General features: G+C 43.1%; 1 protein-coding gene across 1 annotated transcript; it reads left to right on the top strand.

Annotated features, from left to right (window-relative positions):
* The first annotated feature begins 7,603 nt into the window (after positions 1–7,603).
* LOC139914596 (ankyrin repeat and SOCS box protein 2-like) lies at positions 7,604–10,817 on the top strand. The gene is made up of 7 exons (XM_071902946.2): positions 7,604–7,734; positions 8,020–8,175; positions 8,364–8,609; positions 8,740–8,911; positions 9,032–9,602; positions 9,850–10,003; positions 10,424–10,817. The coding sequence occupies exons 1-7, from the start codon at positions 7,617–7,619 to the stop codon at positions 10,573–10,575; spliced, it is 1,569 nt and encodes a 522-aa protein (XP_071759047.2). The 5' UTR covers positions 7,604–7,616; the 3' UTR covers positions 10,576–10,817.
* Positions 10,818–14,948: the final 4,131 nt, after the last annotated feature.

The following is a 14,948-nucleotide window of genomic DNA, read 5'->3' on the forward strand; positions in this document are numbered from 1 at the left end:
CAAATCTCATCACTTTCAATCTAAGTCTAAGTCATTTACACAAGCACAAGATCTCAAGTCAAGACTTTAGAAACCTTTTCAAGTCATCAAAGTATAAGTCAGAGTCAAGTCCCAAGTCACCAGAACCCAAGTCAAGTCAAGTCTCAAGTCTTCTCTTCACGCATCCAGTCAAGTCTCAAGCAATTACAACTGTGATTCAAGTCTGACTCAAGTCCAAGTCATGTGACTCGAGTCCAAGTCATGTGACTGTGTGCAGATGCTTCTGCACACAGCGCCCCCTGTGGAGCCGACAGTCCTGCAGTCTGGTTCTTCCATGTGGACCGTCCTCCAGCAGAACCGGGTCAGGAGTTCAGACAACAGAGCTAAAAATACACTCAGAGTGTTTTCATGTGGTTCAGGATCTAATATCTGAGCCGGCTGCCAGGGGAAAGACTCAAGTAGTTATTTGATAAGAAGAGTTCAAGTTCAAGTTCAAGTTCAGGTTTGTTTATTTATATAAAGCTGCATCACATGCAGCAAGACAGCTGCAGCAGTTTGGCTTGAAGCTTTCACACTCTGCTGTAAACAGCAGACAGACTGGATGGAGCGATTCAATGTAAATTAGTTTGAAGTTTATTCACCAAATACTGAATATCCTCAGGTCCATGAAATAAAGACAGAACAGGAACATTTGGCTCGTCCAGTGAAAAGTTTCAGTGTTTTTTCATTTTCTGGTATTATCAATATAATTGAAGCCATTTCAAACCAAACTGTAGCTGCAAGTGACAGCTGGAGGTTTCAAACCCCAAATGTGCAAAGATCAAGATGAATTTATTCTGTAGAAGAAATTAACTTCGTTTGCATAATCACACAAAACTTGGCCAATAGCGGGCACCACAAATATGTTTTTGCTAATTCTTGTTGAGCTTTAACTCGTTAGGAATTCAACTCAACACCACCTAGAATATGACAGTGATCAGTCTAGAGGGGGCGCTACAACCACCATACAAACTCAAAAGGAAAACAAGAAAAAAAGAAAAAATGTGTATAAAATCTTAACACTTTTGCCAAGAGAGATGCAACTTTCAGGACGTGTCGGCTGAAATGAGACACATCTTTCGTACACTGGCACCTAACACAGATTCTGAAGTCGCATCCCGCGCATCTCCTCCGACCGCAAGGTGCTGAGAGATGAGGCGAAGGGTGCGTTCCATTTGGTAACGATTTCTCCTCGTCTCCTCCTCGACTCCTGGGTCAAAGGTCACGGGGGAAACGAGGAGGAGAGGAAAAATGAAGCGGGTCCTGTCAGGTGGAACGTCCTCGCACGGCCTCGTTGATGTGACGTTTGACGTGTGGTGGTTGAGGCTCCGCCCACAGTGTCTCCTTCCCCACCATGAAGACCGCTGTCTACTTAACAAAGTTCAGATTAATGTGGAATTCATCTCTGTCCCCAACGAGCCTCGTCTTCCTCATGGAGGCAGAACTCCTGCTGTGAGTCTGTGCTACCGTCGACTTTATACTTCTGACTCGGGTCGGATGACCAGCAGCTGTCTGATCTCACCAGCAGCTGTCTGATCTCACCAGCAGCTGTCTGATCTCACCTGCAGCTGTCTGATCTCACCTGCAGCTGTCTGATCTCACCTGCAGCTGTCTGATCTCACCAGCAGCTGTCTGATCTCACCTGCAGCTGTCTGATCTCACCAGCAGCTGTCTGATCTCACCAGCAGCTGTCTGATCTCACCTGCAGCTGTCTGATATCACCAGCAGCTGTCTGATCTCACCTGCAGCTGTCTGATATCACCAGCAGCTGTCTGATCTCACCTGCAGCTGTCTGATCTCACCTGCAGCTGTCTGATATCACCAGCAGCTGTCTGATCTCACCTGCAGCTGTCTGATCTCACCTGCAGTGAACCACAGTTTGATTTACATGACCACAGCTGTAGCTAGTAAGAACTTAATGTGCAAAAACACACATAAACCCAATTCACATAAAGATGAAGACAGACTGAGAGAAACATCAAGGACTCACAGCTGGGTTTCATCTGTCGTTTGTTCTACACATTAGATGTTATGTAGCTGAGTTTAGTGAATTATCTTCACTCATTATTTCTACATGGAGGAAACACCTGAGTCTCCTCCGACCTCACTGGAGGAAGGAGGCGAGGAGACATGAAGGATCCTTCATGTGTCTTTTAACCAACTGGAACATCCTCAATGAAGCCAACTCATTTTTGGATGCTGGGTCAGCAAGGAGACGAGGAGACAAGGAGACGAGGACAGAGGAGAGGACGCAAATGGAACGCACCTCATGAGTCAAACAGAGCGACTCTCTGATCCACAGAGAGAGACAGACGGACAGACAGACAGACAGACGGACGGACAGACGGATGGACAGACAGACAGACAGACAGACAGACAGACAGACAGACGGACAGACAGACAGACGGACGGACGGACAGACGGATGGACAGACAGACAGACAGACAGACAGACAGACAGACGGACAGACAGACAGACAGACAGACAGACGGACAGACAGACAGACAGACAGACAGACGGACAGACAGACAGACAGACTGCTGTCAGCAGGCTGAACACTACATGACTTCTGAAATCCTCACACCTTCATTAGTAAATGTCAAAAATTGGAATGAGTGTGCAGTACATCAAAATGTCCAGCTTTAATTTACAGCACTTCATCTATGTTGATCAGACTAAACTAATCAATAATACTGTCAATACTCTCAAGATGATGTTTGTAAAGCCATGATGAAATTGATCAATGGGTAAACAATACTTTGACTCAGAGTTTCTCTGTCTGTCTGCCTGTCTGCCTGTCTGTCTGTCTGCCTGTCTGTCTGTCTGTCTGTCTGCCTGTCTGTCTGCCTGTCTGTCTGTCTGCCTGTCTGTCTGTCTGTCTGTCTGCCTGTCTGTCTGCCTGTCTGCCTGCCTGTCTGCCTGTCTGTCTGCCTGTCTGCCTGCCTGTCTGCCTGTCTGCCTGCCTGTCTGCCTGTCTATCTGCCTGTCTGCCTGCCTGTCTGCCTGTCTGTCTGCCTGTCTGCCTGTCTGTCTGCCTGTCTGCCTGCCTGTCTGTCTGCCTGTCTGCCTGTCTGTCTGCCTGTCTGCCTGCCTGTCTGCCTGTCTGTCTGCCTGTCTGTCTGCCTGTCTGCCTGCCTGTCTGCCTGTCTGTCTGCCTGTCTGCCTGTCTGCCTGCCTGCCTGTCTGCCTGTCTGTCTGCCTGTCTGCCTGCCTGTCTGCCTGTCTGTCTGCCTGTCTGCCTGTCTGTCTGTCCTCCCCTGCTGTATTGTCTGTCTTTCTGCAGCCTGTGTCTATATTTATAAGGTGACATCATCATCGTCTCTGAACTCATCCAACACAGACCGGCTCAGATTTACTCAAACGTACGAACAAACCTGCTGCAGAACCACAGGAGGTTCTCTGCTCAAAACTTGTTTAAAAAGGATTTACATCGCTGCTGTGTCCTGATTGGACCGTTTCACAGGTAGGACCGATCAGTGTGATCAGTATTTACCTTTCAGAAGTTCCTTCAAGTGTTTTAAGTCATGTCTGTCACTAGTCAGGCAGGGAAGACCGGTTCATGTTCTGAACCATTATCATGATTAAAGATACAATCCAGACTTCATGTTACCTCAAGCCTGATTTATGTTTTAGAATTCAACTCAAGAAGCGGAAATTGAACTTTTAAACCCATTATAACTCAAAACACAGATCTGTTTCTCTGTAATGTAAAAAAGCCTCCAGATCCAAACAAGGACTGATGTTGGATCAAGATCTCAGACATCTTTGACAGTTTCAACGGGGCCTTTGACCCTTTTATTTAAATGTTTCAATCTAACAACACTGCAGTGTTTAGCTACAGCTAATAAACAACAGACCAAACAAGGTTCCACTTTAAATTCTAGTCAGGAGATGAAACCAACTCACTGTGTGATGAGACAGAAACTGTAGAAGTCAGCATCCTGCCAGCTGACCTGCATGACCTTCATCATGTTAACAGACCGGATCAGCTGATGGCCGTGTGATCCGGTCCAGTCAGATACCAGTAGAGTCTGTTCAGCCAAACGTTCAAGGGTCAAGTTCAGATGACTTGCTACAAATAGTGTTTTGGTATTTTATTCTGGTAACTGATATGTAATGGAAAATCCTGGTGTTTCTCTGCTGCCTCAGACCCGGTCAGTCAGTTTGTCTGTCGTTCAGTTACTGACCGACAGAGAAATAACTTCATGTTCCTCGGGAGGTTAGGGTTAATTAACTGTTGAATTGTAGTTCAGGGTTTTCATTACTTTTCCTGAATACTTTACTTTCAATGTGTCTGAGATGTCAGTGGAAGTCTATAATCTATTTTTCACTGTTTTTATTTTTGACATTCTATTGGAGTAGATGGTATTTTCAGTTCATGTTTGTGAAGTTGTAACACACTTTAATTTTCGACCAACTTAATTTGTCTTCTGTCTTCAGTATTTACTTCATTACTACATTATTACGTCATTTCTGTTCTCTGCTGTCATTCAGCAGGCTGTCATCATGGAGCTGGACGACTACAGTCTGTACAGCAACCTGACTGATGAGGAGCTGCTGCAGCTCGCCATCGAGCGAAGCCTCACCGAGAAACCGCCTCCTCCAGACAGCGCTCAGTGCTCGCTGGCTCCGCCCCCCCCTGCTGTGCAGACACAAGCAAACCCAAATCCCAGACCGAGGCGTATGGCTCCATCCAGACATGTATACGACTTCCCTTCGGCCAATCCGCCGCCTCCAACCCCCCCAGCTAACCCCCCAGCTAACCCCGCCCCTAATCCCCCAGCTAACTCCGCCCCTAACCCCCCAGCTAACTCCGCCCCTAACTCCGCAGCTAACTCCACCATTGCACACGCTCCATACGGCCAACCTCGATTTGTATACGCATCCCTCAAAAAGTAAGTTAGTCCAGATCTGCTTTTCTTTTAAAGATGCTCCTCACTTTATCATTTTGTCAACCTCATATTGTACCTTTTTTATTTCACACGATATAAATAATAAAATAGACAAAACACACAAAAACATTTGCACAACCTGCGTGGCTAATTAAGTCTGCAATTCCACATTCACTTTATCAGGTGGTGTTTTGTTTCAGATGGAGACTAGCTAGATGTTTTCTAGATATTTGCTAGATGTTTACTAGATGTTGCTAGATGTTTTCTAGATATTTGCTAGATGTTTACTAGATGTTGCTAGATATTTGCTAGATGTTTACTAGATGTTGCTAGATGTTTACTAGGTATTTGCTAGATGTTTACTAGATGTTGCTAGATGTTTGCTAGATATTTGCTAGATGTTTACTAGATGTTGCTAGATGTTTGCTAGATATTTGCTAGATGTTTACTAGATGTTGCTAGATGTTTGCTAGATATTTGCTAGATGTTTACTAGATGTTGCTAGATGTTTACTAGATGTTTGCTAGATATTTGCTAGATGTTTACTAGATGTTTGCTAGATGTTTACTAGATGTTGCTAGATGTTTACTAGGTATTTGCTAGATGTTTACTAGATGTTGCTAGATATTTGCTAGATGTTTACTAGATGTTGCTAGATGTTTGCTAGATATTTGCTAGATGTTTACTAGATGTTGCTAGATGTTTACTAGATGTTTGCTAGATATTTGCTAGATGTTTACTAGATGTTGCTAGATGTTTACTAGGTATTTGCTAGATGTTTACTAGATGTTGCTAGATGTTTACTAGATGTTTGCTAGATATTTGCTAGATGTTTACTAGATGTTGCTAGATGTTTACTAGGTATTTGCTAGATGTTTACTAGATGTTGCTAGATGTTTGCTAGATATTTGCTAGATGTTTACTAGATGTTGCTAGATGTGTACTAGATGTTTGCTAGATATTTGCTAGATGTTTACTAGATGTTGCTAGATGTTTGCTAGATGTTTGCTAGATGTTGCTAGATGTTTGCTAGATGTTTGCTAGATGTTTACTAGATGTTGCTAGATGTTGCTAGATGTTTGCTAGATGTTGCTAGATGTTTGCTAGATGTTTGCTAGAGATTTGCTGGATGTTTGCTAGATGTTGCTAGATGTAGATGTTTACTAGATGTTGCTATATGTTTCTAGATGTTGCTAGATGTTTGCTAGATGTTGCTAGATGTTTGCTAGATGTTTACTAGATGTTGCTAGATGTTTTCTAGATGTTTACTAGATGTTTGCTAGATATTTGCTAGATGTTTACTAGATGTTGCTAGATGTTTGCTAGATGTTTACTAGATGTTGCTAGATGTGTACTAGATGTTTGCTAGATATTTGCTAGATGTTTACTAGATGTTGCTAGATGTTTGCTAGATGTTTACTAGATGTTTGCTAGATGTTTACTAGATGTTGCTAGATGTTTGCTAGATGTTTGCTAGATATTTGCTAGATGTGTACTAGATGTTTGCTAGATGTTTGCTAGATGTTTGCTAGATGTTGCTAGATGTTTGCTAGATGTTTGCTAGATGTTTACTAGATGTTGCTAGATGTTGCTAGATGTTTGCTAGATGTTGCTAGATGTTTGCTAGATGTTTGCTAGAGATTTGCTGGATGTTTGCTAGATGTTGCTAGATGTAGATGTTTACTAGATGTTGCTATATGTTTCTAGATGTTGCTAGATGTTTGCTAGATGTTGCTAGATGTTTGCTAGATGTTTACTAGATGTTGCTAGATGTTTTCTAGATGTTTACTAGATGTTTGCTAGATATTTGCTAGATGTTTACTAGATGTTGCTAGATGTTTGCTAGATGTTTACTAGATGTTGCTAGATGTGTACTAGATGTTTGCTAGATATTTGCTAGATGTTTACTAGATGTTGCTAGATGTTTGCTAGATGTTTACTAGATGTTTGCTAGATGTTTACTAGATGTTGCTAGATGTTTGCTACGTATTTGCTAGATGTTTACTAGATGTTGCTAGATGTTGCTAGATGTTTGCTAGATGTTGCTAGATGTTTGCTAGATGTTTGCTAGATGTTTACTAGATGTTTGCTAGATGTTTACTAGATGTTGCTAGATGTTTACTAGATGTTGCTAGATGTTGCTAGATGTTTGCTAGATGTTGCTAGATGTTGCTAGATGTTTACTAGATGTTTGCTAGATGTTTACTAGATGTTGCTAGATGTTTACTAGATGTTGCTAGATGTTGCTAGATGTTTGCTAGATGTTGCTAGATGTTTACTAGATGTTTGCTAGATGTTTACTAGATGTTTGCTAGATGTTTACTAGATGTTGCTAGATGTTTACTAGATGTTTGCTAGATATTTGCTAGATGTTTACTAGATGTTGCTAGATATTTGCTAGGTGTTTGCTAGATATTTGCTAGATGCTTGCTAGATATTTGCTAGGTGTTTGCTATATGTTTGCTAGATGTTGCTAGATGTTGCTAGATGTTGCTAGATATTTGCTAGATGCTTGCTAGATATTTGCTAGGTGTTTGCTATATGTTTGCTAGATGCTAGATGCTTGCTAGATGTTGCTAGATGTGGCTAGATATTTGCTAGATGCTTGCTAGATGTTTTCTGTCTCAGTCCTTCACAGCCTGTTTTCTTTCTGTTAGCCTCAGTCCGCTGCAGGCTCTGATCATGAACGGAGATTCAGAAGCTTTAATGGATGTAGTCAGAAGGAAGTGCAGCAGTCTAACTGATCCAAGTGATGAAGGTTGGATATCTCTTCATGAAGCTGCTTATTACGGCCAACTGCAGTGTCTTAGGATCTTGATCAGAGGTGAGACTGATATCTGATTACCATCTGTATCAGTTACAGGCTGCGGGTGGGGGGTGGGGGGGTCATCCATCTATCTGAACTTTGCCATTAATGGCACACGAGTTGAAGTCGTGTTCAACCATGTTTGCACTTTTCTTCGCTGGCAGAAGGAATCTGGCTCTGAAAAGCGAGTTTTGATGCTGCGGTGCAGAAACTAGGATATTGCTTTAACTGTCCTGTCAGTGAAAAGAAGCTCTGACCCAAACAGAAAGGAAGCAGATACAGCTTTGTGTGGTTCCTCCTCAGCACTTCCTGACATGGTGAACAGATGCACTTTAAGAGGTCAGACTCCGGTTCTCTTGGCTGCGGCTCGAGAACATCCGTCTTGTGTGGAGTGTCTTCTGGAGCGAGGAGCCGACCCCAACATCCACAACAAGGACAGAGACACGCCTCTCTTCAAAGGTAGCTAACACAGGCAGAGTGTTTTCTGAACATGCGCAAGTTTGTTTAAAACTAAAAATGTCAGGATTGGGGTTCTCCCCTTTGCAACAAGCTTCCTGCATGCCAGAGTTATTTACCATCCTTGAGTAAGTCAACTAACACTCAGATCCATGAATAAGAGATGAAGTTGGACTGTTCCTGTGTTTCAGCATGTGAGAAGGCGAATGAGCAGAGTGTGGAGCTGCTGCTGAGGTTCGGAGCTTCAGTGAATCAGTCCTGCAGTCAGGGAGCGACGGTGCTTCATGAAGCCGCCAGACACAGACAGGTGAAGATCTGCAAGATGCTATTAGAGGCTGGAGCTAAAATTGGTGCCAAAAATATTTATGGGATTCAGCCTCTCTTCAGAGCAGCACAGAGTGGAAATGTCGACATTTTGAACTTCCTCATTAGAAAAGGTTAGTTCTGCTCAGATTCACTCATTTTCATAATAATGTGCCTTTTTCTCACAGGCAGATGAAATGAAGTATCACCTGTAAATAAATTTGGAGCGTCCTACATTTCGAACGTGTTCATTTTGTTTCTCAGGTGCTGATATAAACGGTCCGGCAGCAGACGGAGCCACTCCGCTGTATGAAGCCTGTAAGAACGGCCATGTTACCACTGTGGAGATGCTCTTGTCTCACAAAGCCGATGCAAACCATTCTACAAAGTCTGGCCTGTTACCTCTTCATGTTGCTGTTCAGAAAGGTCGCACATGGTGTGAACTTTAGGAATGTTATTGATTCCTTTATTTTAACTGCATTGCCTGTGTATGTAGACCTTCCTCACTCGGCTTTCCATAGGAACCAGTTCATGACCATTTGCTGTTGTTTTTCAGCATTGTGCCCATGCTGCTTCCTGCCACCAGTAAGTCCAGAGTGAGGCAGAGCGGCATCAATCCGTTGCACATCGCTGCAGAGAGGAACAGGGACGAAATCATGGAGCTGTTGATCGCGGCGGGATACGAAGTCAACGCTGAGCTGTCAGAGGAACGCTCCATGCTGTATGAAGACCACCGCAGCACAGCGCTCTACTTCTCAGTCTATAACAAAAACTTTGAGGCTGCTGCGATGCTGCTGGAGGCGGGAGCTAACCCCAACTTGGACTTCTTTAACCCCCTGCTCATCGCAGTGCGACTCGGCTGTGTTGAAATGGTGAAGTTACTCCTGAACTATGGAGCGAATGTCAACGCCCAGATCTCCACCCACCCCTCGTCGTTCCCCTCCGCTGTCCTGCTCTGTATGGAGTTTCCCGCCATGCTGAAGCTCCTGCTGGATAACGGCTGTGACGCCCTCTCCTGTTTTGACTGTGTGTACGGTAACAAGCCACACCCACCCATCAGGCCGCCGCAACGCCGCAGCGACGAACTCCGTTACAACACCACCGCACCACCGCAGCAGTGCGTTCAGGTCAGTTCAGAAACATGGGAGCAGCACAATGTCACTGCAGGGATCAGACATCCATTCATACGATTTGATTGGTTAGGCCTGCCATCATGTTAACAATGATGTGATTGGTTAGGTCTAATATCACATCAAGGCAGTGAGTTGCAACGTTGACAGTCAGAAAGTATTTTTTGAAATGCGTGTGAATCTAGATCCACATCACACAGACAAACAGCTCTTTGGACATCAGTGTATTTTCTACCTGCTTTAGTTCTGCGATGCCATCTCCAACCCGTGCGCCAGTCGGTGGGCGGGTCCCATCCTGTCCTTGCTGCTGGATTACGTCGGCCATGTCCGTCTCTGCTCCCGCCTGCTGGAGCATCTGGACAGCTACAGCGACTGGGCTCCCATCAAACTCAAGGCCAGTAAGTAGTGATGCTGTTGGTGTTGAAGCAACTGAATATTTTCTGTTCATGTTTTTGTGTTGATGTTTTCCTAACTCACTGAGCAGCAGAGCTGATTTCTCTGCTTTAGACATTATTACATATTTAAACAATGCACAAACAGCTGTAAATATCAACAATATGCAGCAGAGAAGTCCATATGTACAAGATAATGTTTTATTTTAGTCATTTACCCCAGAGGACGCAGTTATTAAACTTTCACTGTTAAACCCAGTGGAGCCTCAGTTCAGCTGGACATTTATAACCATTTAGAGTCTTTTAAATGGCTAATCAACATCAGATTGCTCAGTGGGAGGAGCCTAGTGTGACATCAGTAGATCAGTAGATGATCAGTAGATCATGGTGTCCCCTCCTGTTCACTGATTCTGTCTGATCCTCCAGTTCCTCCTCATCCTCTGATGCAGCTGTGCAGGCTGCAGATCAGGCGGCTGGTTGGGATCCAGCGGCTCAAACTCCTCAACTCTCTGCCGCTTCCTGGGAGACTGATCCGCTTCCTCAGACACGATGTTCAGGACTCTCTCTCAGACTTCTAGAGAAAACATGGAGGTTCTTCTGCTATTTCCAAAACCTACTGGAACGCCTTGCAGTCGAGTTTCCATACCAGAGGAACCTGGCTGTACTCAAACTGGTCAAACTGGTCAAACTGGTCAAACTGTTCATACTGTTCATGCTGGTCAAACTGGCCAAACTGGTCATACTGGTCTACTAGAAGAAGCCTAGTTCCACTCAGCTGTGTTTCTCTATAAAGAAAGGCTTAGCGTTTCTCAGCTTGCTGCTGTGCATATAATAAACTTTTGTAATTAATTTGGTTGTGTGGACATCCCTCTTTTTTGAATCTATATGCACAAGAGTCTGCAACCTAAAGACAACAAGAAGAGTTTGGAGTTGAGCGAGCTATTTCTTCCTTTGTTCTATGTGTGTGTGTGTGTTCTGACCTTGTCCTGGTGGGTTTCATTCCCAGTCTGAGGAGGGAACAAACTAGTTGGGTCTAAAAATAAGATGCAGACTCCTGCCACAAGTCACATTATTAGTCAGTTAGTCAGTTGTTTTGATTTAGTTTATTTCATTATTTCATTTTTTCATTTTTTTTTATCTGAACTGAGCCTTTCCTACAGCAGAACACTCAGCTGCACTACAGGTTCATATAATGTTACACATGTAATATATAATGTAATCTAGTAATGTCCATATGTAATGTATGTTGACATGGTGTATCATGGAGAGTCTGCAGGTTTTTGTTCCAACCAAACACACCAGCAGCTCCTCCTACAGACTCCACATGTGGGTCGGCCTCTCAGGAACCGTTTTATTCCTCGAGAACGAAGAAGACTTCTCTGTCAGTCCAGGGGATCGTACTTCACAGAAAGTCGCTCTTAGTTGTGGTGTGCCCCAAGGTTCAATCTTAGGTCCCATCCTTTTTAGCCTCTACATGCCCCCATAGGGACCATCATTTACAATCATGGCATCAGTTTCCACTGCTGTGCAGATGATACCCAGTTATATATCTCTGCTACACCTGATGATCTCAGCCCCTTTGATAGACTTATTAGATGTATCACTGACATTAACAACTGGATGGCTCATAACTTCCTTCAGTTAAACAAGGACAAAACTGAAATATTGGTATTTGGATCCAAGGCAGCCTGAGAGAAAATTATGACACAATTGAAGTCTGTATCACAGAACATCAAAAGTCAAGATAAAAATCTAGGTGTTAATTTTTGACGCCCATTTACCATTTGACAAATACTGACAAAATTAGACCTATCCTCACTCAAGATACCACAGAGAAACTAATTCATGCTTTTATTACAAGCAGGCTTGACTATTGTAATGCACTTCTCTCTGGGCTTCCCAAAAAGACAGCTGGGCAGTTACAAATCATTCAGAATGCTGCAGCTAGAGTTTTAACTAAAACCAGGAAAAGATCCTGCATTACTCCTGTTTTAAAGTCCCTGCACTGATTTTAAGATTTTTTTATTAGTTTTTAAATCTTTCCATGGACTTGCCCCTGAATACATCACTAACCTGCTTCCTAACTACATCTGACTCCCTGTTCTTACTGGTTCCCAAAACTGCCTTCAGCTCATATGGCCCCCGCTTATGGAACAGTCTATAGATTTGTCTGTGGGGGAGGAGCTTGGTGAAACATTGCTCCGCCCAGCTGACTGACGGAGAGACGAGGGACAGGGAAAACCTGACAGACTGTCGATCCTCCATGGCTCAGGTGTCGACTGCACTGCCTTAAACAGACTGGGGGGGGGGGGGGTGTCAGTCATGTGCTGCAGACTCCAGAAATACTTTATAAACAGAGGAACAGCCAGCAGACAACAGCAGAGAGAGAGACAGATAGACAGAGAGAGAGAGAGAGAGAGAGAGAGAGACAGACAGACAGACAGACAGACAGACAGACAGACAGACAGACAGAGAGAGAGAGAGAGAGAGAGAGACAGACAGACAGACAGACAGACAGACAGACAGACAGACAGACAGACAGAGAGAGAGAGACAGACAGAGAGAGAGAGAGAGACAGACAGACAGACAGACAGACAGAGAGAGAGAGACAGACAGACAGACAGACAGACAGACAGACAGACAGAGAGAGAGAGACAGACAGACAGACAGACAGACAGACAGACAGACAGAGAGAGAGAGACAGACAGACAGACAGACAGACAGACAGACAGACAGACAGACAGAGAGAGACAGACAGAGAGAGAGAGACAGACAGACAGACAGACAGACAGAGAGAGAGAGACAGACAGACAGACAGACAGACAGACAGACAGAGAGAGACAGACAGAGAGAGAGAGACAGACAGACAGACAGACAGACCTTACAGCAGCCTCTGTTGAAGGAAACGTTGGATTTTAGTGGGCGGACTCTAACCAGGTGAGTAGATTCACATCAACAACCTGCTGCATCTCTATTACATTACTGTGTAGATTACTGTAGTAACTGTAGTTTAGTTACTGTAGTTTCCATGTAGTTACTGTAGTTTTTTCTGTAGTTACTGTAGTTTAGTTACTGTAGTTTCCATGTAGTTACTGTAGTTTAGTTACTGTAGTTTCCATGTAGTTACTGTAGTTTTTTCTGTAGTTACTGTAGTTTAGTTACTGTAGTTTCCATGTAGTTACTGTAGTTTTTTCTGTAGTTACTGTAGTTTAGTTACTGTAGTTTCCATGTAGTTACTATGGTTTATATGTAGTTACTGTAGTTTAGTTACTGTAGTTTCCATGTAGTTACTGTAGTTTATATGTAGCTACTGTAGTTTAGTTACTGTAGTTTTTTCTGTAGTTACTGTAGTTTAGTTACTGTAGTTTCCATGTAGTTACTGTACTTTTTTCTGTAGTTACTGTAGTAGAACTTGCTCTCTGTAGTTCAGGATTAAACTCACTGACTTCCTGGTAGTTCTGACACTGTTGGGTGTTTCAGTCACTTAATATATTTTGTAACTGTTTTGCATATTCAACAAAGTAACCTAATAATATTAGTAATAATAATATTATTATTTACAGGGAAGATATCTGGAAGCAGTCTGGTTCTTATCTGTCCTTGTAGTTTCTGCCTGCGGCTTTGTAGGCCAAATCAGTTCGGCCAATAAGAACTCCAGGCAAGTCTATTTATATACCTGCATTGCATGCTGGGAGATATGAGTGAGTGTGTGGTGTCAGGATTCTCTGCTGTCACTGGTTAAAGACCGGTGTTGATTATATTTATAAGACTGAATGAATGAAACAAAAATTAATGAATTAATTAATTAATTCAGGAAGTCTGAAACATCCGAGGCGATCAGGCTGCAGCTTCAATGTAATTCTAACAACAAACAGCACATAAAAACCAGAGAAGAAGAAGAAAGGCATTCGACACCAAGCCTGTCCAGCAGTCTGACTCCAACACACAGCTGTTTTCCAGATAGGTTTTTTTCTTCTCTTGGTTTGTTTCCTAACCTGAGCAGGGGCCTATACTACGAAGCAAGTTCAACAAAGTCAGGGTATGTTTGAGTTAGCCGGCTTCACTAACCCTAACATGGTGATCCTGATAACCGGTCTCACGTAGCTGGTTATCAGCTGGCTCTGTCAACCCAGGATCTACCTGTCAGCTATGAGCGCGTTCACATGAAAGAGGCGGGGTTTGTAACAAATAGCCAATCACATGCAACATGGACAGATCCAGGATAAGATAAGATGAAACTACTGATCCCCGTGGGGAAATTAGATAGTTGTGCAGCAAAAGTAATATGATTCAGCGGGGAAAAGGACATAGGTTATAAGCGCAAAACTATAAAAATAAGTAATAGCCTAAAAATAGGCGAAAATAATAAAATCGGCTAATCAAACAATAAAAGCCATAAACAATAGACCTAATTATAGGATGATATAAGCCCTAATATTTCCTGCTGACATTTTCAACACATGGGTATCGGAAAGAAATGGATAGCTACTAACATTGCGTTCTTCTCTCAAGAAGAACAAATTCTTATAATGAATAACTGTCAGCATTACAAAACATAACCGCGAAAAGTAAAAGTTGTTTCTGCTTCCAAGGCTAGAGAGGATTACTGGAGGAACTGCCCCGTCATTAGGACACAGTGGGCATAGTTTTCATTGATAAAATAGTTTGTGGACACATTGAGGCTGTAAAAAGATTTTCTATTCATAAAGTCGGCCTCATGTTCTTCGGGGCTGCGGTAATGGAATATGAATAGCCGACACTGAACCAAACACTGTTGGAAAAAATTTAAATAAAGTCAGCGCAATTAATATATGCAACAGTAACTTTAATCCATTGATAATATGGTCAATTAAGTAGCCTACCTGCTATATCTCCGATATAATAAGTTATCATGGAAAACAACGTGATTCTACTGGTCTGTAAACACGTCGCCCTGAACAGCACTTCTTAC

Source organism: Centroberyx gerrardi, chromosome 18 (assembly GCF_048128805.1).
Source record: "Centroberyx gerrardi isolate f3 chromosome 18, fCenGer3.hap1.cur.20231027, whole genome shotgun sequence".
Taxonomy (NCBI): Eukaryota; Metazoa; Chordata; class Actinopteri; order Beryciformes; family Berycidae; genus Centroberyx; species Centroberyx gerrardi.

Excerpts from the sequence above, each read along its gene's own strand:
- LOC139914596 (XM_071902946.2), top strand. The coding sequence starts at position 7,617 with ATGGATGTAGTCAGAAGGAAGTGCAGCAGTCTAACTGATCCAAGTGAT. Across the intron at positions 7,735-8,019 it reads TCTTAGGATCTTGATCAGAG|CACTTCCTGACATGGTGAAC; the intron begins GTGAGACTGATA and ends GTTCCTCCTCAG. Across the intron at positions 10,004-10,423 it reads TCCCATCAAACTCAAGGCCA|TTCCTCCTCATCCTCTGATG; the intron begins GTAAGTAGTGAT and ends CTGATCCTCCAG.